This window comes from Dermacentor variabilis, chromosome 2 (genome assembly GCF_050947875.1).
Source record: "Dermacentor variabilis isolate Ectoservices chromosome 2, ASM5094787v1, whole genome shotgun sequence".
Lineage (NCBI taxonomy): Eukaryota > Metazoa > Arthropoda > Arachnida > Ixodida > Ixodidae > Dermacentor > Dermacentor variabilis.
In genome coordinates, this window is record NC_134569.1 from 189,528,680 (window position 1) to 189,552,865 (window position 24,186).

Below are 24,186 nucleotides of genomic sequence, written 5' to 3' on the forward strand. Positions count from 1 at the left end.
TGGCACATAGCACAGGAAGCAGCGTACAACTTTCGGTGCACTGAGCTAAACGCCGAGACAGCAGAGCTGAGGAGAAACAAGGCACAGACGAAAAAGAAAAACACAAAACACAAGCAAAACGCGCGATCCGCGCGTTTCCAGCGGCAACGGCAGGGAGACCAATTGTCGTGAAGAAAAACGGGCACAAGACCGCTTCCCGCCGGGGATGGGGGCGGGTGGTGGTGACGCGCACGGCGTGGAGGAGACGAGGAGGTTGCGCAGCGGCAACAGATTTGAGAGTGGCGGTACTTTCAAATTTTCAACGGACTTAGTGCTGCGTTCGAGCGCCCCCGTCATACAACGCGGGCCGCGTTCTCACGACGACGCAGCTGTCCGCGACACCCTTTTGTCGGCCAGCGGCCACTTCAGTCTTACGATGCCTCCCCACCTACCCTGCACGCCAAAGCCTGTCTCAGCAAGCCCTCGGTACGTCGACGTTTATATTTTCTGTTGCGCGTTGCAGGTGTGTGATGATCAGATTGCCAACACGTTCGCGAAGGCGAGGTCGCTTCGGCTCGAAAAAGTTTTAAAAAGAACGATTTTACTCATTTTCTTTGTTAACAAGCCGCGTTCCGCCCCCTGTCGCTTGTCTTGATGGGCTTTATACGTATAGTCACGGCCGGACCGAATACGAGACGTTCATTTGAAGGATCGGCAGTTGCGCGCAGGCGCGAGTAAGAGCGGGCGTGATAGAGAACTGATAGCTTTTGGTCCTTGAATATGCCTCTCTCTGCCTAAGCACAACGGAGGAGGTTTCTTAGCGCGTGTTGTTGCGTTTGTCCCCTAGACATGCCGGTGTTGCCGCTGCTGGCTGCCCGCGCGGTGAGGCAATAGTCACGGACGCCCCATTTTATGATCGCTGTGTCTGGAGCGGAAAGGTTCTGACTGGTGTTGTGTAAGTCGTGGATCGCTTTTTTAGTCGCGACGATTGGATTTTTTACAACTGCTCCAGGAGGGCACATGTAACCGGCAAACGGAGGTCTCAGGAGAGCACCTGCGGTTATAATAAGTAAGGCAGGTGACGCAGGGATCTCCAGGCCACCCTAGGGGTAACGCGGGGTTCAAAGCTGAAAGCAGGGCGGCCCGTGGGTTGGGGCCACGTAGCCCGAAGCGTGCCGGGGGGTGTTCGCATAAAAAATTGGCTGTGCGCGATAGCGGACAGCCGATCTTATTTTCTACCGCTGGCACGCGCAGGCATCAGCGAGCCCCAACACGCGGACCAGTCCGGCTTCTAGCTTTGGTGTCCCCGTTGCTGCGTTGGTGTCCTGGAGGACCCGCCAACAATGCGAAATAATGACACCTTGCTACCATTAGTAAACAACACGATTGAATAAATATAATTACGTCCAGCCGCCAACTTGTGACGCTAAGTTCAGCACTGCCGCGCCCCGCCACTTCTGCAACACCAGTCAGAACTTTGCCTCTGAAGGTACGTCGCAAAGAGTTTCTCGCGCGTGGGGCGCTGGTGCTGAGTCAGTCATCGTCACCGGCGGCATTTCGGCCACTTGCGTTCAACCGTGGCTGCCAAGGCGCTCTTGTAGATATTCAATATATGCGGCCCGGGCTCTACTACAGTGGAATACTACTACAGGAATATCTGTGATGCTATGTACGTTACATCGCCGTAAGGCGCGAGAAAGCTGTCGTCCTCCACGATTGACTTCGCACGATCTCTGCAGCTGCGAGACAGTTTGCCCGACGCAGCGGTCGCCAAATCGGGCGTCAGTGCCCGCTGCTTCACCTATTTTACTGCGCCGGCAGCCAGCGTCCGAGCGCAAACAAACTCGACCCCCTCCGTAATGCCGGCGCGCCTAGGGACAAACACCTACAACACGCGCTAAGAAACCTCCTGCGTAGTGCCTAGGCAGAGTCATTTATTCTAGGAGGAAAAGCCCCCAGATTTTCTGCCTTGCGCCCGTCTTACTCGCGTGAAAAAGGCTCACGGTCGTTCCTTCTTGGGGCATTCGCTATCGCTTCGGACACAATGGGAACTCTTCTCCGAGGGTAACTTTACTGACCTGACTTTACTAGGTAACACGGAGTTTAGTGTCACACATTACTTCCCCTACTTCTCTGGCTTCTGGATTGGATTGGCGCTGCTCACTACATGCTTGGGCGCGCTTTTCCGAGCGCAGATTAATGTGCGTCTGGTATCCGCACTAGGCTTTTATACGATTGCTTGTCGCTGCTTTCATTTCCTCCGGTTTAAGTCGGCGCGGCTTGGTGCAGGCGCACAGACTTCGTGCGCGCCTGCGTTTTTTGCACTGGTCTTTGAACACATCGCTCGCTGCTCGCGCTTATATCTAAGGAAATGCTGCGCCGCGGGCGTACCGTGTATATAAGCGCGCAGCAATGCCGGGCAACATTCATACAAAAGCAAAGGGTCAGAAAACTACGCTTTGTTTTCCATTACTTTGTCATGTACTTTCACATTGGGTAGCGCCGAGCGACCGCTTCTAACAAACGCTGACATGTGTCTTTGCAGCGCGTGTGGCCATTAATTGACTCCCACCACAGCCATGTGAGGTGCGACTCCAGCAGCGGTGCAGCCGGCGGAGAGGAGGTGGCGCTTCACTTTCTGCATGCCAATAACTTTCCATTTTTTTTTGCGTGCGAACGCCCGTGATCGGGCCCACAAAGTTCACGCTGTGGTTTAGTTTCCCATTCCAGATTTTGAGGCACGCTCCGTTAGCATCGACTAAGTTCGGGATGCAGTTGTATGCGGCCCATTCATCACTGTGGATGGTGGTCCCTGGTTCAACGTTGGATGCAATAATGGGGCCAAGCGTCGCCGCGTCTCGTCTGTCGACCTTGAATAGTAGGAGCTGCCCGGTGGTCACGCAGATCATGTCGAATGCCCATGGTCCACGATCTGCAATGCCGCCGTGATTTTGGCGGCTCGGCGGAACGTTGTCGCCCGTCATCAGGCGGCCTCGATTGTGTTTTCGCTTGCCGCGAAGGAGGCATTTATCAATTTGCACAATCCTCCGAGGTCACCGAGAGGGGGTCGCACCAGCGGCTCGTCCCGCACGACCTATCACGGGCGTTCACACGCAAAAAATAGAAAGTCGTTGGCAGAAAGTGAAGTGCCACCTCCTCTCCGCCGGATGCAGGGTAACTGCACCGCTGGAGTGGCACCTCACATGGCTGTGGTGGGAGTCAGTTAATGGCCACACGCGCTACAAAGACTCATTTCTGCGTTTGTTAGAAACGATCGCTCGGCGCTACCCAGTGTGAAGGTACATGACAAAGTAATGGAAAAGAAAACGCAGTTTTGTGACCCTTTGCTTTTGTATGAATGTTTCCCGGCATTGTTGCGCGCTTACATACACGGTACGCCCGCGGCGCAGCACTTCCTTACATATAAGCGCGAGCAGCGAGCGACGTGTTCAAAGACCAGTGCAAAAAGCAGGTTCACACCATATCTGTGGGCCTCCACCAAACCGCGCCGAATCAATCCAGAGAAAATGAAAGCAGCGACAAGCGATCGTATAAAAGCCTAGTGCAAAAACTGTACGCACATTAATCGGCGCTCGGAAAAGCGCGCGCAAGCACGTAGTGAGCCGCGCCAATCCAATCCAGAAACCAGAGGAGGGGGGGAAGTCATAGAGTTTCATATTAGTATAGCTAGAGGGAAATCTGGCGCTGTGATCGTTCAACCATCATGGGAATGATGGGAAGTACAGGCTTCGGATTGGCATTCTGTTGACTGGCGAACCAGTCTACAAGTATTTTTTGGCAGTTTCGGTTTCGCTCCAGCCGCAATTGCTATAACCTGCAGTGAGACATGGCAACGCACAGCTCTCTGCCTTTGTTCTGTTGCTCGAAGTGACTACAGCGCGCTGGGCCAGCGGCTGGGACGATGTTTGTGTTGCGGTGTGCTGTCGAAGCCCTGACGAAAAATCGACAGCATCGTAAACGTTTAAAGAACGTGTTTTGAGCGTTTGGACCTTGGTTTGTAAAGTGTGTTATGTTGGCGCTGTAGCGTTACATGTATTATTAAACTTCAGAATAAGAAAAAGAAGGTACTACTGATACGGGACATATACAGTTGTACTTCTAGTGGCTTGACGATCAAATTTTATTGTGGGCTTCATTATGCATTGCTCGCTTATGTGCTCATTGAAATGCGTGTTTTAGGACTTTGAGAACACAAACTTACTTGTGGTAGGAAAGGTTGCTGCTTCCTGGCTCTAGTCTAGTGTCGCAAAATGGATGCGCGCAAAGCCACGCTGTAACGCTTCGGAAGCGGTACGCCAATATAAAATATGATGAAGCATACTCGTAGGAGGCCACTAGCGTCCAAGCTAGCACTGCAGCAGATGTGCTTAAAAGTACTTGAAGACGTTCAGCAATCGTGACAGCCGACGCAACCTTTCGAAAGAGCGAGAAAGTTCGCAAGTGCCTGTCGTCTGCGAAAAAAGTCTCGCGTTTGATGTGAGCAGGCGTCGTAGCAGACGACACTTGTGGCATTCCGCTCAAGGGCGCAACGCTTTGTCACAATACATCTTTATTTCCATAAATAATTGACGAGAATTTTTATATAAGTACATTCACGGTTGTTATTGCTGTTGCAAAAATAAATAAATAATTATTTTTTGGCGTTAAATCGGGAACAGAACCGCACAAGTATGGTGTGTCCTGGTGTAAAACCATAGTAGACCATGCTTCCATCTCAAAGTCATACAAAGTTTATGTAGCGTGTTCTACATTATATAACATACTGAAGAAACAGAAGTCGATTTTACGCGATAATATTTGAGTATAGCTTTGTTTACTGCGCCACAGGCAAACGCCACTAGTCTAAAGACCGAAGTCAATCCGAAGTCTGTACTTCCCATCATTCCCATGTAGGTTGAGGCAACGCTCATGAGAACCCCCGTAACACTAGCGCCACATTTCCCTCTAGGGTATTTATTTAGAAACTCTATGGGGGAAGTAATGTGACACTAAGCTCAGTGTTACCGATTTGTGTACCTGTGGTTTGCTTTAGCGTTCTAAGCGCCACGTTTTGCAATGCGAAGCAGTCAATCGGTCGCCGTCGAGCGGCCAGCGAGACCATGGTGTACAGTTGCGGGCATGGTTCTGACTGGTGTTGTAGAAGTAGCTGGGCGCTTTTCTTGTTGCTGGGTGCTTTTCTCGTCGCGACAATATATTGCGGTTTTTACAAGTGCTTCTCCAGCAGGGCATATGTAGCCGGCAAACGGAGGGCTCAGACAAACACTTGAGGGTATAGGAACGCTGTGTCCAGTGGCGTAGCAACAGGGGGGGCCGGGGGGCCGTGGGCCCCGGGTGCAAGGGGTCAGTGAGGGGGGGGGGTGTCATATGCGTCTGAAGACACCCCTCTTTCCGCCAGCTACACCCGAGGAGGGGGGTGACAGAAGACCTATGGGCCCCGGGTGCCAGATGACCTAGCTACGCCACTGGCTGTGTCTTATGGCATGCAGCACGTACCTGCTTTGCTTCCGTTTCGCCAACTCCGTGGTTCACGCCTACAGATGTTTGCACATGTTTTTGCAGAAGGACGTTCATTTAACTCAAAGCGGACCATTAAAAATGCTTCCGAAGGGTCACAGAGAGCAGCATACGAAAAGCCTGCCACGAGCGAAGGTACCTCTTCAGAAGAGCAGACCCGGTCTCTACTGCGGGCTCTACTGCTCAGTAATGTTAAGATGTTACGTGATGTTAAGAGCGCCGTAAGGCGCGAGAAAGGTATAATCTGGCATGACTCACTCGGCACAAGCGCTGCATGCAGGTGCGAGAAAGTTTGTTCAACTTTTACATTTCTCCGCAAGTACGTTTCTCCACAAAGTTCGGGAATTAATATGTCAAAATTGGTGTCATCCTGAGAATTCTTCCCAAGTGGATCATCGCCTTGCGAACTCCACGACTAGAATTCGTGAGTTTCAATGTGGGCCGTAAGGTAATTGAAAATAATTAGTGAAATTTTGCTAATTCTTCGATTTTGCTTTTCAATTTCTTGTTCGAATAGTGTCTTTGGATCATGAGAGCCTGGGAAGCATGAAGTCGCAGAGGGCGTGACTCAGCTTCGTAGACCACTTTCTTGTTTGATGCTGGCTGGGACTCCAAGGCAAAGTCAAGTCGAATACCTTTTCTGTGGATGGCTTCTAAGCGCTCGTATTGGCTATCTGAGGGTGACATCAGGGGTGCGATCTTGTACGCGTTCCAAAATCGAACGGAGGCAGTCCGTTGTTTACGTCACGAAATAGGCGGTCCATTCCATTGCGTTTCTCCGATAGCAGACGACACGGAATGATTGACAGCAGCAAGACGCCACGGCTCATGTCCCAATTAATGTCATGGCGTTCGTCATGGTTCAAATTGACCAATCGTGTGCGGCTCGGTGGTACGAACCGCCTCCGTTCCATTTTGGAACGCTTAGATCGCACCCTAGAGGTAGCTGATACAGGATCCGATGGTAACCAACGCTGTATGTAGCCGTAGCATCGACGTTGTGTGGTTGCCCCAGCGTATGCCAGCGACTCGCTTGATCACATGTAGCCTAGGTGACGAGACGCCACAACGTGGTCAACAACGCGGCGCCATAGTAGCCTGTGGTATAAGGTAGCGCCAAGAAATCGGACGTTGGTGACTTGTCGAGTCTGGTATACGTTCAAATTCAGCGTCAAGCGTCTAATTTTCTTTTCACTCAAGGAAATAGTACGAATGATGATTTGTCTGCTGATAGTGATAATCCAATCGTCGCCAAGTGGCCCTGATTGCAATTACTGCTCCGTGGGCTATTCGTGTGAGGCGGCGGTGCCGCTAGCCCAAGATACCCATATGCAGATATCATCGGCATATATAGATATCTTCACTTGTGTTCGATGGTTTAGTACTCTTGGGAGGCTAGTCATGGCGATGTTAAATAGTAAGAGAGATAAAACACTCCCCTATGGCACGCCGCGAAATATACGTATTTCATCTTTCAAAGTGTCGCCAAGACGAACTCTGATGCGACGTTCATTCAGAAACGTATGTATGACGTGCAAGAGATGAACCGTGACGTCTATAACTTGTAACTGGCTGACAATGGCTGTTTGAGACACATAGTCGTAAGCCTTGGAAACATCCATGAAAACAGCAAGTGTCGACAGGCCATCCGCACTAATGTGGCTTAGCAGGTCCAGCACATTGTCTTGAGTGATTAGACGCTGCCGAAACCCAGTCATGCACGATGGTAGTTTTCGACCCTGCTCGACATACCAAGTGAGTCTTGTGCACGCCATTTTCTCCATTAGCTTTGCTGCACAGGAGGCCAGCGATACCGGTCTTCATACCTTGCTGGTCAAGCAGCGCGCTGACACGGACACAGTGAAGACAAAGAGGAAACTCGCTGCTGTCTTTTCCTGTTTGTCTTCACTGTGTCCGTGTCAGTGCGCTGCTTCACCAGCAAGGTATGATGATCACTCACCAACTAGCCCAACTTTCCACGATACCGGTGTGTATGAGTCCAGAGCTGCAGGATTCTTTCCAGGCTTCAGAAGCGGTAGCACCCATGCTACCTTCCATAAATGTGGGATATCCAGGCTAGTCCACACTTGGTTAGAATATGTCAGCAAATCACGTCGTATTTCAACCGGTAGGTTGTCAGCATCTGAATACTGATAAGGTCAGGTCTCACCGCACAGCGACGTCGGAGGCTGCTCATAGCTAGTTCCAACTCTCTGAGTGTGAGAGGAGCATCCATTAGAGTCGACGATAGCGGCGGAGGCGGATTGGTTGTGCCGGCTCACCTGCCGGAAGAGGGTACTGCAGCAAAGGCATTCGCAAGACAAGTGAGCGTCTTCCCTAACTTCAATGATATGGCTTCAAATGGCTTGTTTGGTCGAACAGTTCCAGCAAGGTTATTAACGGCCCACCATATCCTTGGAACTGGCGGGAAGACCGATAGGCTTGCACAAAATGTTGCTTATTGATCTATTCTTAGCTTCCTTGTGTAACGTCGAATCACTGCGTTAATCCTGTTATATATAGTCTTCATTGGTGGGTCGCCCTTCGTCCTCATCAGCTTCCGTTCCGCTCTTCTACGGGCAGCGCATAGAATTTTGAGCTTTAGATCCGGAGCGGGGAAGTGGTGGGGTAGCTTCAGCTCAGCGGTAGCTAATCTCTTGCTGCGTAGCATGTTCGCGAGCAACTCTCCAGACAATTCGCTTAGGCCGTCCCTGTACGTATCCCAATGCGCCACAGGACAGGATCTTTGGCCGTTGGTTCTATATCCAGCAATGTTAACAAAGACAGGGAAATGGTCGCTGTCCATTCTATCTTTATTTGTCGTTGGTGATGCGAGGATGTCCGCTGAGTAATTTCAAGTCGATGACACTACAAAAGGCCGGTGGTCGAAAAAACGGTGGCTGTTTGTCCTTTGCCACGCAGAGTCCCTCGGTGTCTAAAGCACTAACAATTTGCTTCCCACGTGGATCAATCGCCTTGTAGCCCCAGAAAGTATGGTGCGCGTTAAAGTCCACACATATAACCTTCGGAGCTGGGCAACGGCTGCAGAGGTCTCTTATTATTTTTCCCCTCGAGACCTTCAGGCGAGAGCTCACATAAGGAGGCCACGCTGAGGCTTCGGTTTCCCAGCCGCACTTGTACAGCAGTGACTCCCAAAGCCCCGCTGCAAAGGTGTTGAACTGGTAGAACGTAATGTGGTATTTCACGTCTGACATATAGCATGGCGCTTCCGTTCGGAAATGTCGGAGTACTTTGGTTTCCATGTGCGACATAACCGGCAATTTATCTGGAACTGGGAAGACCAGCCTCGGACAGAGCCAATATTGGCACAGTCATGTTGCGTAAAAGAAGCGACAGTTCAGGTAAATGGCACGCAAGATCCGCACAGTTCCGTTGCATAATAAGTGGCACCTTTGGGCGAGATGGTGAACAATGTGTCCTGACTGCATCCATATTGCTAGGTGCTTTAAGAAGAGGCAGAGCTTAGAATCACTGACTCGAGAGCCAGGACTATTTCGAGCATGTCCTTCATCGAGCTCGCCGGCATCTTCTCTATGTGTGACCGCAAGGCCTTCAAGAGGGCACGTAGCACCTGTTGTCAGTCCTACTGTGGTGTTTTTCATCGCAACGCGATTGGGGTCGCTGCAGTACAGGCACATAACTTGGCTGTTGCGATTCAGCAGTCTTCTCGTCTATGGGGCCTCTGTTCATTAATTTGAGTGTTTTAGCCGGTCCGCTACGCGATGGCACCACTGTGTCCTGGATTCTAGGAGAAGGCTTGACGTTTGGGAAATCAGTTTCACTCTTTGAGCTCCATTTGAATTCGTCTGACTCTCTGCGACTCTCCGTCTTTTTCTTCGTCGTATTTTGCTCATCCTTTCCTGTTGGCCCCAAGATAAACGTTTTCTTTCGCTTTATTGCCGCCGCCTGCGTAGGCACTTGCTATAACCAGCTGGATGACCACCACTACAGTTTGTACAAAGAAAGTTCTCGCTGCACACGCATGTTTTGAAATCATGCGTTCCTCCACATCTACACCGCTTCTCACCACGGCAATACTTGGCCACATGTCCATAGCGCTAACACTTGAAACATCGAGGTGGTGTCTCGACGTACTCGATGGTCCCGTGTCTTGTGAAGCCCAAATTGATCTTCTCTGGACGGTCTGTGTTTGGAGCGAACGTAAGAACCACGGTGCTGGTTCGCCTGGACTCCCAATCAGATTCGGAAGCTTGGACGCGTCTCGTGACTCTCCTTGCATGGTAAACACCTTGTGGCTTTAGGTATTCCAACAGTTCCTCATCAGTGTACCGCTTCGGTACTCCTCTAATAATACACATGTTTTGCAGGTATGAATTGGGCACCCGTGCTCAGATTGCAGCCGCTGCGATTGACTTGCAACTGAGAAGGGAGTTTGTATGCTCTTCTGTCTGGACATCTAGAAGCAGCGCTCCTTGAGCAGGGAATCAGTTGCTAACTGGCGATGCGCCAAGAATTTTCTCAATTTTCATAGACAGAACAATGGGATTCGCTTTTTTCAGGTCGGCTCCTTCTGTGGCAGGGGTAATAATCACTGGGATTCTGACGGTCCTCTCAATGCGGTTACGCACAAGCCTGAAGTCTTCATCGTCCAGATCTGTGATGTCAGCTATGTTACAATCATCAATAAGCGCAGACTCGTCATCTGTTTCTGTAGCCTTATATCGCTTACACTCACGGTTGCTCTCACGGTCAGTCGGTTGCCTCTGGCCCGGTTTCAGGTCAGGCGTAGTCGTGGCGGAGCTCTCGCCGCTACCAGATCGGGCTCCTCTTCAGGCTCCTATCGAAGCGAAGGGAGGTGAAGGGCCCCCCGGCCTCCGGTAGTGAAGGTATCTTGGCGAGTCGTCCGAGGTCTTCGACAATTCTATTTGACAAAACGTCGAAAAAAATACAGAAATACTAGGAAGCGAGACAGCTGTGCGACTGTGTCGAACCAAACTTCTTCCTCCCCTGTATATGATAGAAAATCGGACGCCGTGTTTGGCTTCAGAGACAAGCTTAACATTGGTACAACAGGTGGCTCGACGGAAGGCCTTGCAAACAGGGTCCTGCTTTGGTGCTAGCTCTTCCAGAATTCCCTGCTCATACTATTTCACTAAGCAGCTTAGCGGAATAGGCCTGTTTGCATGGACTAAGGAAGTGATCAGCGCTGTTGAGTGGTGCGGATTTTTGATTGTGTGCATTGTGATGCACAATTATTCCACCAATACTACAATGTTTAAGCTGATGGGAAGTGGCTGCCTATCGACTGTAGTTGTGCATCCACATGATTCCAATCAGGTGTACTTCCTAAGCTTAGACCCATGCCACATAGTAAAAAAAAAAAAACATTTGGAGCCAATTTCTTGGACGAGAGGTGACAGACGACGTAGGGGACATTAAAAAAAGTATGGGGTTTTACGTGCCAAAACCACTTTCTGATTATAGGGCACGCCGTAGTGGAGGACTCCGGAAATTTTTAACGTGCAGCTAAATCTAAGTACGCGGGTGTTATCGCATTTCGCCCCCATCGAAATGCGGCCGCCGTGGCCCGGATTCCATCCCGCGACCTCGTGCTCAGCATCCCAACACCATAGCCACTGGGCGTAGGGCACATCTCTGGCATATTTGTCCAAAAGCTCTAGGAGCACCAGAAGGATATGGCAAACTGGCACAAAACTTAACGAAGAAGCATGTCTACCCTACGAACTTAGAGAAGATGAATGGCCTTCGGGTAGTGCAAATATTCTCTCCACAATTGCAGCTATTGAGCGCCTCCAAGAAAACACAGGATGTGACTCTAACCCTTACGTTTTCAGCAAAGCAATTTCTAGCGTTCGCTTTATGAAGGCAGTGTAAGGGTGGTTCGATATTCATGACACCACGTATGCCGGAAGCGGCCAAAAGAGCCTGATATCGAAGCCAGACAACGCTCGGTCGCTGTGGCTTGCAAATGAGTTCACCGGCTACATAGAAGGCATCCAGGAAACCTCGAAAGCACGATGAAAGGATGGTTTAACTTGCGAGACATTTGAAGCCTTGCTCTTTACGGCAAGCTGTACAGTCGAAACCGTACGTTTTCGTCTGCGGAATCATGTCAACTGCGTCCTTTAGCGGACGCTGAATAGTGATCCTGCTGAGGCCACCTTTGGGAGAATAAGGTTAATGTGCTGATGTAGTGACATGCTAGACGCAAGGGCAGTGACGACTGCGTTTGATCACATCAAGTCCCAGAACGCAATTGGCAAAAAGCTCACGATACCTTGTGTTGATGCCGGTGAGCTGTCTGCAGCTCTACAGCAACTGTGACTGAGGAGTTGAATCACCTTACGGAATATCCAGGCGCCCCATCGCCCTCTGTCACGTACCCTGGTATGGGTTATTTCGCTGGATACGTCGCCAAGCTACTAGGTGACCTTGGGTGTGAATTCCTCTCGGACGATGTCAACAGTTGCGACTACCTGAGGCTGCATCGAAGGGAACGCCGTGCGCAGTTCTTTGCGTACAACGGCCCTGATGGTCTCTCGGAGCTCGTCGGAGCCTAGTGCTTGGATTTCGCTTTTCGGCGAAAAAGCTTGGTGGCTATATTGCTGAGTGTGCATTTGCTTCTCAATGCCAGTGGATTCCAGCAAAAATTTTGCGACGGTCTTGGGTGGATTGCGAATCAATTAGGCGAAAACCTCTTGCTTCGGGAAGCGACATTTCTTGTCCCGAGACCTGCCCGGGCCGGCGTGGCACAACAAGCGGGTCGTCTCTTCTGTGTCGGTCAAAATGTTCTCATTAGGGAGCTGCGCACGGGATTGCACTATCTTTTCCGCCCTCTCTTTGAGGACGACGCTCGTCAAGGTGTTCAAGAACGTACTCCGGAAGCGGTCCCACGTTCTTAGCGTACACTCGCGATTCTCCAACCATGTCCTGGCGGCATCTTCGAAGGAGAAGTACACATATCGCAGCTAGTCCTCAGAGTTGTAGTTGTTGAATGAAGCGATCCTTTCGTATTTTTTCCGTCTAGTTTACCGGGTCTTCAAGTGATAATCCGCGGGAAGTCCGTGACTTACTGGGCTGTTTCAGCACGATGGTGGATGCTGACGCTGCCATTGTGGTTGCTGACCTGGCCTAGATTTTTGATGGTCTTCTCTGAACCAGGTCCGTACTCAGGTAGCAATCCTTCCAGCCTGCCGCTAGCTCGCTGGTCCTTTGTAAGGTTGGTGTTGACACTTGGAAAAAGCAGCGAAAAAATTGAGACGCAGACACCACATAAAGAAGAAACACCACAAAGCTGGTGTTGTGATGTCTCTGCAGCCTTATGGTGTCTGTTCTTTCTGTCCTTTTGGCGTTTCATTGTGTCAGCATGGACGAACTGGCCCAGCGAGGTTGGTGTTCTCTGTGCGGTTCGGGCTCATCGCGGCTTTGCGGAAGCGCCTGGTAGACGAACGCGAAGGACCTCCACCAGATGTCACGTTGTAGTGACGGTGAAGAACACAGTAGCGAAAGCTGTCAATCACGAACGTAGTTTTGTTGGGCGAATCTATGCTCAGCACAAAACAAGCAACGGTCAAGTACAACGATAGCGGCGACCACAGTCGGCGATCGTCGAGAATCTTATCTAATTTAGCAGAGCTTTAGGTTCTTTGAAAATCTGTCACTTCGTGAAAGCAAGAAAAGTTCAATTCTTTAAACACAGCGTGCAGAACATTCCCAACATATACCGAAAGAAATGATAAATTAATACATAAACTAGTCAGAAATGCTAAACAAGATGTTTTACCAAAAGTATGTAAATATCAACACTTCGTACGATTTTTGTAATCAACATTGAGTTTGATACGACACGAACAAATTATCGCCTTCAAGAACTTTCCGATATTATACCTGGTACTTAAACGCTCATCCAGAAATCGATTTCCTAATGAGGAAACACTTCTAAGAATCTAAGTAACAGTTTGATATTATGAGAGATGTAAACCAGTATCGTAACCTGTGTCTTGTTTTCTTCTTCAGTGACCTTGTTATGATTTATTCATCTGTAATGAATGCTTTGAAACCACGAATGACAAATATATTATACTGTTTTGCATGCTACATAATGATTGCATTGCTGAAATGTATTTTAGATTTGCACATGTTATTTTTATTCGTTGTTTTAGTACGTGCGACATGGAAAATGTACGAATTCCACTTAATGGATTTATAAACATTGTGTAACTTTTTCTGTAAATATTATGCTGCAACCGCACAATCGCACACAGCATATAGAATCAGCGATAACATTCGAGTAAGTTCCAAATCATGCAGGCGCGTGTTGCACAGAGCGGTAGCCTTAAGTTGTTAGCGGGTGAAATGCAGTCCTCGAAAAGAAAGAATACGCTCACTTGTCAATATCATGGTTTTGGCACGCAAAACACCACGATTTTATCTCTTCGATTTCCTCACGCAGTGGTTTAAGTCAACGCATTCTTAAAAGAAATATAAATATGACTTTATGAGCCTGACGTATGCTTTCGTTTCTCGCATATAATGAATTACAGCTAATAACTGATATGACAGGAGTTGTCAAGGGCACATTACGCAGGAGCTAACCGCCAGTATTTAAATTGCCTATAGCTTTGTTATCGTTCCAATCTTTCTGAAACTTATTCGGAAAATATGTTGTTTCTGAAATGTCGAAGAATTTTCTTCGTGGTATTCTGAGAAAAACGACGTCTTTAAATAGGTCTGGTGCGCATTATCTACATAACTAGTATATCATTCACCAAGGTGTCTACTAACCAAGCGCAACAGTTAGTTTTGTTTTATTCAATCCAGCCGTATAACTTTTGTTAACGCTTCTACGAACGGTCTGTATTTATTAGTGGTAACAGCTGTATGTTTAGAGGCATAAACAGCTGTATGTGGCCAGCCACTAATGTGATAATGTACCCTGATTCGCATATGCCACAACGACGAGAACTAGCGAAAGAAACGCATACTCAAGAAAGAAGGAGCACACAGAACAATCTCGCGGGTTATCGTCGTCATTTACCATGTACAAATGCGGCCCGGCCTTGTTGCATCATATATACGTGAGGCAAAGGACGGACGTCTTTAATGAAACTTCTGACCTTGCGGCGCGTAATGCTCAAAGGTTATCTTCCACTGCAGGGTCCCTGGCAAGGAGGCAACGGCCCGAGAAGAGGCGGAACGCAAGCATTTGAGCATTAGATCACGGCAATGCGGCGTTTGCGAGAAGGTTTTCAGCTGCAGGTCTGCTGTGCGATCGCACCTCGTGATACACACGGGCGAAAAGCCATACGCCTGCACGCTGTGCGACAAGAAATTCCCTCGAAAAGGAGAACTCGTGACCCACACTCGCACGCACACCGGAGTAAGGCCTCATGAGTGTACGCTCTGTCCCGCCGCTTTCAGCAAGAAAGCGAACCTTCTTCGCCACAAGCTGAGCCACACGGGGGAGAAGCGGTTCGAATGTTCGGTGTGCGGCCGGAAGTATACTCGGAAGGAAGCACTCAAATCTCACAGCAGCACGCACACCGGAGTAAAGCCGCACCATTGCAAGTTGTGCTCGGCTACGTTTCCGCACAAGCAGCGACTACGAAGCCACATGCGCACACACACCGGTGAGAAGCCGCATCAGTGTCCTTCATGCCCTGCCTCGTTTGCACGCAAGTACACGTTGCATGTCCATATGTTCCGGCACTCTGGCAAGCGACCGTGGGCGTGTGAGCGCTGCAATAAGAGATTCTCCGTCAGAGGGAGCCTCCGGCGCCACGTCTGCCGAGCCGTTTCGCCCAACGTGGTTGTTCGACGCCCACATCCGCGCACCCGCAGTCAAAAGACATCGCATGTGCAGCTTGTGTTCTGAGAGATTCACTCGGCGCACCACTCTCCTGGGTTACATGCACACGTCACACTGTACGAAGGATCCCTGTGCAGAGCCGAGGAGATTAGCTTTTCTAATGACTAATGGCTCCATGTTGCCTGCAAGCACGCAGTCTCCATTTTTACATTGTTCCTCATAAGTTCATCAATATGATCGTTGTGGTTTTCTGAAATGATGAAACAAATAAATCAACATTTCTGCTGCATTTCTTCTTTATGGTGTCCATGACTGTCGTAAGTAGATGCAGGCGAAACAGATTCTCCAAGGTCAGCCAGAGAACTTACGAATGTAATGTGACGTGAAGTAGCAATTATTCTCTCTACAAAATCGGGATTATGGAATCCAATGTGATAAGTTTTTGTTTTATACTGGCTAATCACGCGTGCGTTAGATTAGGACTAATGTGTACTTCAAGCGTTTTGCTTAAAGGAGCCCTGAACGACTTCTTATCGAAGTTGAAAAACCCATTTGAAGTTGAAATAGACGATTTCAGAAATACTTTGCCGGAAAAATTATTTAATTGCATTGAGAAGAGCAGAGTTACTGAGAACTAAATGTAGCTTATGATTGCCTTCGCGGTGCTACCGTTCTTCAATGCTTTGCAGTAAAAATCCCGCAGGGGCGTTCACATCGGCTACGCTTTTGGTATGTTGCGACGCAACGTACCCGGGCATATGGGAATTGGACCCTCCCGCGTCGAACCGTACGCGGCTTAGCCGTGTCCGGGAAAAAGGGGATCGTTGATGTTTAGGTGATGCTGAGTGTTTGGACATTTAAGGCCCCTCCGCGGAATCAACCCACCCTTTTGGTCTCAGCTTCACGTAGGGGGCACCTCCGGACTGACCCATCCGGGGGAAATCGGTAGTTGCCTTTTCCTATCCTCCTCTCCAATCTTCGTCTTCCTCTCTCACTTTTAATCGTTCATGTCTTCTCCTTTCTTCTGCATTACGTCTGATCTTCTAGGCAGTGAAGGTTAACCCAGTGTGAGTACCTACCTAGGTTACGTCTGGTTGGGTTATAGTGGTAACGTACAGCTGGCGTTTGCAAGACCTGTTTGACAGGTCCTGTGAAGTCCTTTTGTAGGGATCCACGGTGGCTCGCTGGCGTTACTTGTGAAAAATACTCTAATGGATGCTTCCTTCCCCCAACTACCTCATCGCTCCGTGAAGAGGGGGCGCACCGATGAAGTGTTCGAGTTTTTTGGTCGTCGAAAAGAATTTCCCCCCGTTTCCATGTCATTCACTCTGAAAAACCAGACAAACTAGTGCGAACAATCTCACCATTCCTCGTTTCTAAGTCTCTCGCCGGTACCGGTACCGTTTCTAAGTTTCTCACCGGTACAGGTTATAAGGCATCCATGATTGCAAGCGGTAATCTCTTGGAGCTCCGCAGCGAGAAACATCATGAAAAACTGCCCAATCTAGTGTCATTTGGAGATGCCGCACTAACTACAACCCGGCACCATACTATGAATACCACCCGTGCCGTTGACTCAGATCATCTGTTGGAGCTTACTGAACTTCTGGAGGGCATCAGTGACCAGAATCTCATCAACGTTAAATGAATTATTATGAGGCGTGACAGCTACAAAATCCAGGCCAAGCAACTGATACAACGGTTTAATTGGTCTGCCCGAGTCCATCGTGGCCGAGTACATCAAGCACCGTGTTAGGCCATACGTGCCAAATCCCCTCAGATGTTTCAAGTTCCAGCTTTGCGGCCGCAGTTCATGGAGCTACCGCCAAACTTGTGAGAAATGCAGTGAACACACCCCTGAATCTTGCGAGAACTCTCCCTCTCTCTGTGTAAACTGCGATGGAGAGCACGCCGCATATTCGCGATCGTACCCATCATAGAAAAAAAAACAAGTAACTATCAACGTGAAAGAGAATATTTCATTTATAGCGGCACGAATGCGGGTGTGATACCTGCCCAAGAACAGCTTTGCCTATGTGGCGCGCGAGGAGGCAGCGACACAACGGCTTCCGGCGACTGTCCGGCCCACACGCAGTGAGCTGCCAGGGACGCCGATGGTATCCTTGGCGGCTGCAGCTAGCGCTGCTCCGCCGCCCCGGTCGACTACATCCCTGCTCATTTAAAAGAAAGCCAAAAATAAAGGTAGGGCAAAACCTGTCCCTGCAAAAATGCATACCAGGATTAAAGCCAATCGAAAATAAACGAATAGGGGTTGTTAATACCGGAAACGCGTATTTCGTGAAAACGCCAATAGGAAAAATAATAGTTGGGCAGGGGCATTGGGCATTGGTGTCCCGAGTGTCTTATCGAGGGCAGACACCCCCGCGCAGAGCTTTCAATAGACGTTATTGAAGAGGCAGAGTCGGCTTGGCATGGGCATGCCAGAAAAAAATGTAAAATATAAAAAAAATGGAAAAAGGTGAAAATGAAAGGAAACACTTTTGCCTCAGTTCCACACTGCCGCAGTTTGGCGTGCCGGCGCGGCCCGTGAAAAGGGTGCCCGTCACACCGGTCCTTCACCGCAGTCGGTCTTGCTGTTGAAGCTGTCTTCCGGCCTCTTGTCGTTTACTCGCTGCAGCACACCTAGCACGCTCCGACGGGGCTCTATTACATGCAGTCGCGCGCGTAACGTGAAAGTGTTTGCGTGACCGTCGCCCGTTGTCGTGGCCATGCCTGCAGGGCTTAACGCCCCGCCCTATTCGGCTAGGAACCGGCAGTTCCAGAGGACAACTCTGTTACAACTCTTCTGATGTATGCCTCACGGTATTTTCTGCTGGTGATAGCATCTCACGCGCGGTTGGCCTGAGGGCGGCTAAGCAAAATGAAAGTCAAAATTAACAATAATTAAAATAACAGGAATCGGCTTCGCGTGCAAAGAGTGCCAATCGCGTGTCCGACCTCTCGTTCAGTCGCGATGTTGCCCGTGGCGTCGTCGCACGTACTTAAGTACCTACTCGTTGAGCAGCTGGTACGCATGCGGCCGCGCTCGTCCGCAAACCACCGCCCGCAAAACAAAGCCCGCGACAACATCGCCCTATCCCTCGCCCTACTCCCCGCCTCACACTGCGCGCACCTCAGGATGCCTCCGGCAGCGTTTCAATTCGGCATTGGTCGGGCACCTGGCCGCTAATCTTCGCCACCACGTGTGTGAGCAGCGCGCAGATCACCCGTTTCCTTAGGAAGCGCGGGAACATGTGCGGCGTGATCGTGTTCTCTAATCCTCTTAGCCTGCTCGCGATGCTTGCCGCGAGCGCGCAATGATCGAAAAATTGCTCTACGTCCTTACACATTTCTCCGCAGGGGCATCTCAGGTCCGGCGCAACGCGACATCGGTGAACATAGTACGGAAAACGGCCGTGTGCCGTAATTAGAGACGCCAATTGCCGCGGCGGCGGGAAGTGGCGCGGGATGTTCACGACGTCAGGCACCCACTTGTACAGCTCGGTGTCCGCATGCGACAGCCCGGCACACGCGCACAACCGCTGAAAACGCCGTGCGCACCACCCTGAACCACCGATGCGACCGTCTGTCAATACTTGACATCGCCGCGGCGTTGGCTGCAATATCCGTCAGCTCATTGCCGAATATGCCCCGATGAGCGGGCACGTGATACAGCTGTACGGTGTTCCACTTTCGCGGCCCAGCCAGCGTTTCCTTTATCTTCGCGATTCGCGTGTCACCGGTCTCCACGAACGAAACTGCGGTGAGAAGCGATAAGCTGTCTGCATAAATAAACACCCGCTTGGCGCACTCATGCGTGCTCAGGCAGTTGAGGGCTTCGGTCATGGCCACCACCTCGGAGCAGTACGCGCTCGAGGCGATCGTCAACCTGAACTTCTGCACCGCAGCGATTGTTCTTCTCGGCTTCAGTACGACAAACGCAGTACCCGCGGATGTCGATGTAAACAATCCGTCTGTGAAGACGTGCGCCCCCGGCTCCGACAACTTCCTGTTTTGCTTCAGGCACGTCGGTACGCCGGAACGGAAAACCGCGTGCCTCCGAAGGGTGCGCCTTCCACGCATCGTACGGATACAGCGTCAAGGGTGTGAAGGTGTGTGCTCCGAATGTGACCGCTATCCTCATGTGAAACAGCGCGAACTGCGTTAAGCCTGTCCAGCTCCAGCCCGATCGGTGGCTGGTTGACAAGCACTTGTAGCGCGGCCGTTCTCGTCGTGCGATAAGCGCCGGTGACGGCCACCAACGTGGTCCTCTGTACCGTAACCATGCGGGCTTTCAGCCTGCAGTTCGGTGACTCCGACCAGATCGGGGTGGTCGGAGTCACCCTTCTCCTTTCCTGAAGGAGAAAGGGCGCAGATCGTTTTCTCTTGATTAAGCTTTACTTTGTTTGCCGTGGTCAATTTTTCTATTCATTGGATTGCGTACCTTCCTCCCCCTATGATTTGTGCCCTGTTCTTGCCCGGTACTAATACTACCGTGTCGTCCGCGTACGCTTGCACGCGCACTTCGGTCGGCATTGGCAAGCGGAGCAAACCGTTGATGATCACGTTCCACAATAGTGGAGGAAGAGGCGACCCCTGGGGACTGCCCAGCGAAGCCTCTGTTGACAAAGAGCCGGCATTCCACGCGTGTTCCACCGATCGTTCCGCCAGGAAACTGCCGAGGAGTTTGACCAGATTTCCGGGTCTCTGAAATATCTGGAACAGCAAAGGGTTCCAGACGCTGTCGAACGCGCCCTGAAAATCCAGAGAAATGAGCGCGACTGGCATGCTCTCCTCTTTGTGCTGCCTAATGATGCTGCACAACACGTGCAGCGCCAGCACCGCGCTCTCAGCCTGGGTGAAAACATACTGGTTCGAGCGCCCCCCCCCTCCCCCGTACGTGTCCCCGCTAAACAATAAAGTCACAAAGGCGGCCGTACAGCAGCTGCTCAAGCACTTTCCACAGGACGGAGTTCATGCATATTGGCGTGTATACGCTCGGCGAATCCACCGGCCTCCCTGAATGAATGTGAGCCTGCCCTTTCTCCAAATCCTGCCCACGAATTGAGGGTTCGCGGCGAAAATGCCTCCCACCACGCCCGCCGTCAAGCCATCCGGCCCGGGAGCCGAGCCAACCGACATCTTGCGAAGTACCGCATCGACCTCGACCTGCGAGAGCGGCCGCTCTTATTCTTTTGTGCCGTAAGGCCAGTCAACCAACGCGCGAATCTCGGCGCTCTCCGGAGCGTCCGTTTATGGCTTGAAGCAAGCAATCAGGTGTTGCAGCAGCATCGACGCCGACTCTAAAATGCTTTCTGTCTGGCCGCCGTCTGGCCTTGTGAGCGGTGGCAACATGACGCCCGTGTGGATCCTTTCAAACGCCAGACGGAATGGCGTTAGAAACAGGCGCTTTTCTTCATTGGTTGCAGTAATCCCTGTCTGCCAGTTCTTTGGCGCGCTCTATCTCTTTTCTGTGCCCGCTGTACTCGTAACGGAACAGCGCTCGCAGTTCGTCTCATCGGCATCGCTGGAACCTGCGCCTCATCGCGTTAACCACTCTTCTCTGGGTGTGCAGTTCTGCCGTCCACCACGACTTGCCGCCGCCTCCCCTCTTCTCCCGCATAGGACGGAGCTGTCTCCCGCGTTCTTTTGCCACGATGTCATAGAACTTGGCGAGGATCGTGTCTAGAGCATCCGGCTAAGTGACGTCCGCACGGCTCACGCTCGCGAACCATCGCGTTTCTCGGAAGGCCGCGATCCACTGCGTCCTCCCGCAGCTAGTGAGTCGCTTTCCCTTTGCCCTCTCACCGGTGCTTATGGTCATGCCCATGCGCCGGTGCTCTGACATCGTCTCCTCCTGCGACACCCGCCACGCGCACCCGCGCTTAGCGAGTGACGGCGCCGCGAGGGCAACATCTATCCAACTGTCTACGTACTTAGTTACGTACTTGGGACGCGAGGCCGCGTCGTTTAGTACCACCAGACCTGCCGCCGCTGCAAGTTCGATTAGCCTGGCGCCCCTGGCGTCTTCCTCCCGCGGGCCCAACAGCACGCTGCGCGCGCTTAAATCGCCCATTATCAGCACATCGGCCGTTTGGCTTTTTTCTATGCACTGGGCGAGGTGGTATAGTACGCCGACCATCGCCCTGTGAGGTGGCGCGTACGCAGACATGACCGTTACCGCGAACCTGCGCGTCGCGCACTCGACCGCAACCGACATACAAAACGGAAACACGTCGAAGCTAGGCCTGTGCGCGATGACCGCTCACAGCTGGTCGCTATGCCCTTCGTACGCCTGAAAGTGCGGCGGCAACTTCGGAATCAAACCCTTCTGCGTGTAAGGATCCTTCACGGCCGCCAGCGCGGTCATACACTGTAAACAGGTTTGACCCTTTTAGGGAGTTTTGACCTCGTTGCATAACTCAAGCCCTTAAGGGAGGACAATATCCTCCATTCGAACGGAGTTTTTTTTCACACCCTTGTGTTTGGTGGTGTTATGGGGAATTATGGGAGTTTTTTAATTCTCCTTTGAACACCAACCCCTGAGTGGTCGCAGGAGTCTTTATGAGGAACGTTGGGAGTTTTTGATTCCTCTTTTGAACACCACCACTGGAAGTTATTTTGAGGAGCTTTGGGAGCTTTTTATTGCTCCTTTGAACACCGGAGCTGGAGTTTCTTTGAAACATTGGGAGTAATTTATTCCTCCTCTAAACACCATGACTCCGGGAGGTTTTATGAGGTACCAGGGGAGCATTTACAAGTTGACTTGGGTATTTTATTTTGCTTCTTTGGGGAATTTATAGGAAAAGCGATGGGAGTTGTTAGTACATCTTTCCTGAAACGTTTGGCTTCTTAAGGGAGTTTTGAAGGAGACCTTTGGGAAAATATTATTGCTCCTTGTGGGAGTGCTTAGGTGTAAACCTGGGAGCAACTGTTCCCCTATTTTGGGAGCTTTGCTTAAGGGAGCTCTTAAGGCTAGTTTTAGGAGTTCAATTTGTCCTTTTTATGGGAGTATATAGAAGAATGTTTGGGAGTTAATGTTCACACCTTTGGGGATCTTTGTTTTATTAAGGGAGCTTTAAACATATGTTTTGGGAGTTCATTTTAGCTCTTTATTAGAGCTTTTACTGGTAGGTGTGGGAGTTTATTATGCTCCTTTTGGGAATTTTATGAGGTTGAAGGGAGTTTTTTTTTTGAGTGTGTGTTCAGTAGATTGGGTCTGACATGCAAAAACTATGACAAAGTAATAAAATGGCTGGAAATTTATTGCAGTTCCACAATCAAACGTGCCAGCATGACAGTGCAATCAACGACTATTCGCATAATGAAAGCAACACAAGTGAATAAATTGGATAGAAACAAGCAGCTTAGTTTAGCTAGACATTCAAACATTTGGCAAGCTTCAGTGCACTTTGAAATCCACAAGTGTAGCCAAGACTGAAATTGAGTGGCTCAAAACATCACCATGAGCTATAGGAAAGCCCCTGCATGCATTAGAACAAGCAACTTGTTTTTGCACGTAAACAAGCATGCTACAAATAATAATGCAAAGTAGGCCAGACAGCGTCAATGGATCAAAGGAAAACACAGTGAAAGTAGTCTTGAATACCTATGCCATTTCTAATAGATGTCTACATACAACTTACTGCCACATGTCGTACTCTCATGAAACATGCAGCTGCAAAGAAAAAGAATCGAAGGTTGTACCACCCACTCTAAATCAATTTTCTTAACATTGAAATTCAAGCTTGCCAGCTAGAGAACATGACAAGTTCACAACAGAATGGGCATAATGTGATAACAGTAGTAACAGTAACAAGTGATGTCTCAGGCTGAACTTAATTCAACTGGACTAGTCATTGTCGGAGAAAGAAAATCCAAGTAGACACAATTCTAGCTCACACTTACAACACATACACAAATGTCACTACATAGGTGCTTGTTGTGATGCCCCGTGACCTAAGTCAGCATCAAAGAGGTTCATTAAAGAGCGGCACATATGCAGTGGCACACACCCAGTGTCAAAAAAGTTCATTGAAGAGCTGCACATACCCAGAGGCCCCAAGAGCACGTAACCAATGACCACCATGACACACACCTATGGTAGCCCCAGAAGCATGTACTGCACTTTCACAAATATTAGGGTTTTCTTTTTCAAAATTTCTGGCCTAAGAACACGCCTTGCATCATATAAGCAACGTACGCACAAACACCAAGACCACTTTCAGAAATTGGTGTCAGCAACCTGACAGACTCTTCTACTACACACCTCGCTATTCCAACTAAACCCTGTGTTGAGCATTTAAACTTACCTCACCGTACCCTATCCACCCACTCATTTTGCTAGATGTCCCGGAAGTGGAGAAAAGTGAACTATATAAATGCTGCCAAGGAAAACAGTTGTTACCCTAATGAAGATAAGTCCCCTTTTCGAAAAAAATTTTTCCACTTGATACAACACTAGTTCGACCTCTGTTGATCACCTTCAACTGAGTATTGCATATCACACAAAGCCGCAATTCAAATATAATTTTTGGTTTTATACTGAACAAAAATTTCTGTATGATGTCAAAGAAAATATACAGGAACCATAATAATAAAATATAATACACTATCCATAAGTGCGAAATTCTCACATAGGCAAAGAGGCACACATTTGGCCACCCCGTCATACATAAGACATCATTACAAACATTTTCTCTGCACAGAGCCCTAACACCCTGATGGCAGGTTGCATTGCATCAAGCCAAGTATGCACTTAAAAAAGTAGGCATTTCGTATTTTCTTCTGTCACATGAATCATAAAGATCAAGGCAGGCTGATGATGTGGTGCAAGCAATGGTAGCCTTGAAATGGGAAAT

The 24,186-nt window shown here is 49.9% G+C and overlaps 1 protein-coding gene across 1 annotated transcript; it reads left to right on the top strand.

Annotated features, from left to right (window-relative positions):
• Positions 1–205: 205 nt before the first annotated feature.
• Positions 206–15,614, top strand: LOC142571116 (uncharacterized). The gene is made up of 2 exons (XM_075679406.1): positions 206–465; positions 14,674–15,614. Exons 1-2 carry the CDS (start codon positions 206–208, stop codon positions 15,389–15,391), a joined length of 978 nt encoding a protein of 325 aa, XP_075535521.1. The 3' UTR covers positions 15,392–15,614.
• The last annotated feature ends 8,572 nt before the right edge of the window (positions 15,615–24,186 follow it).

Coding starts and splice junctions, on each gene's coding strand:
- LOC142571116 (XM_075679406.1), top strand. CDS start 206: ATGGGGGCGGGTGGTGGTGACGCGCACGGCGTGGAGGAGACGAGGAGG. Junction 466..14,673: donor CCTGTCTCAGCAAGCCCTCG/GTACGTCGACGT, acceptor CTTCCACTGCAG/GGTCCCTGGCAAGGAGGCAA.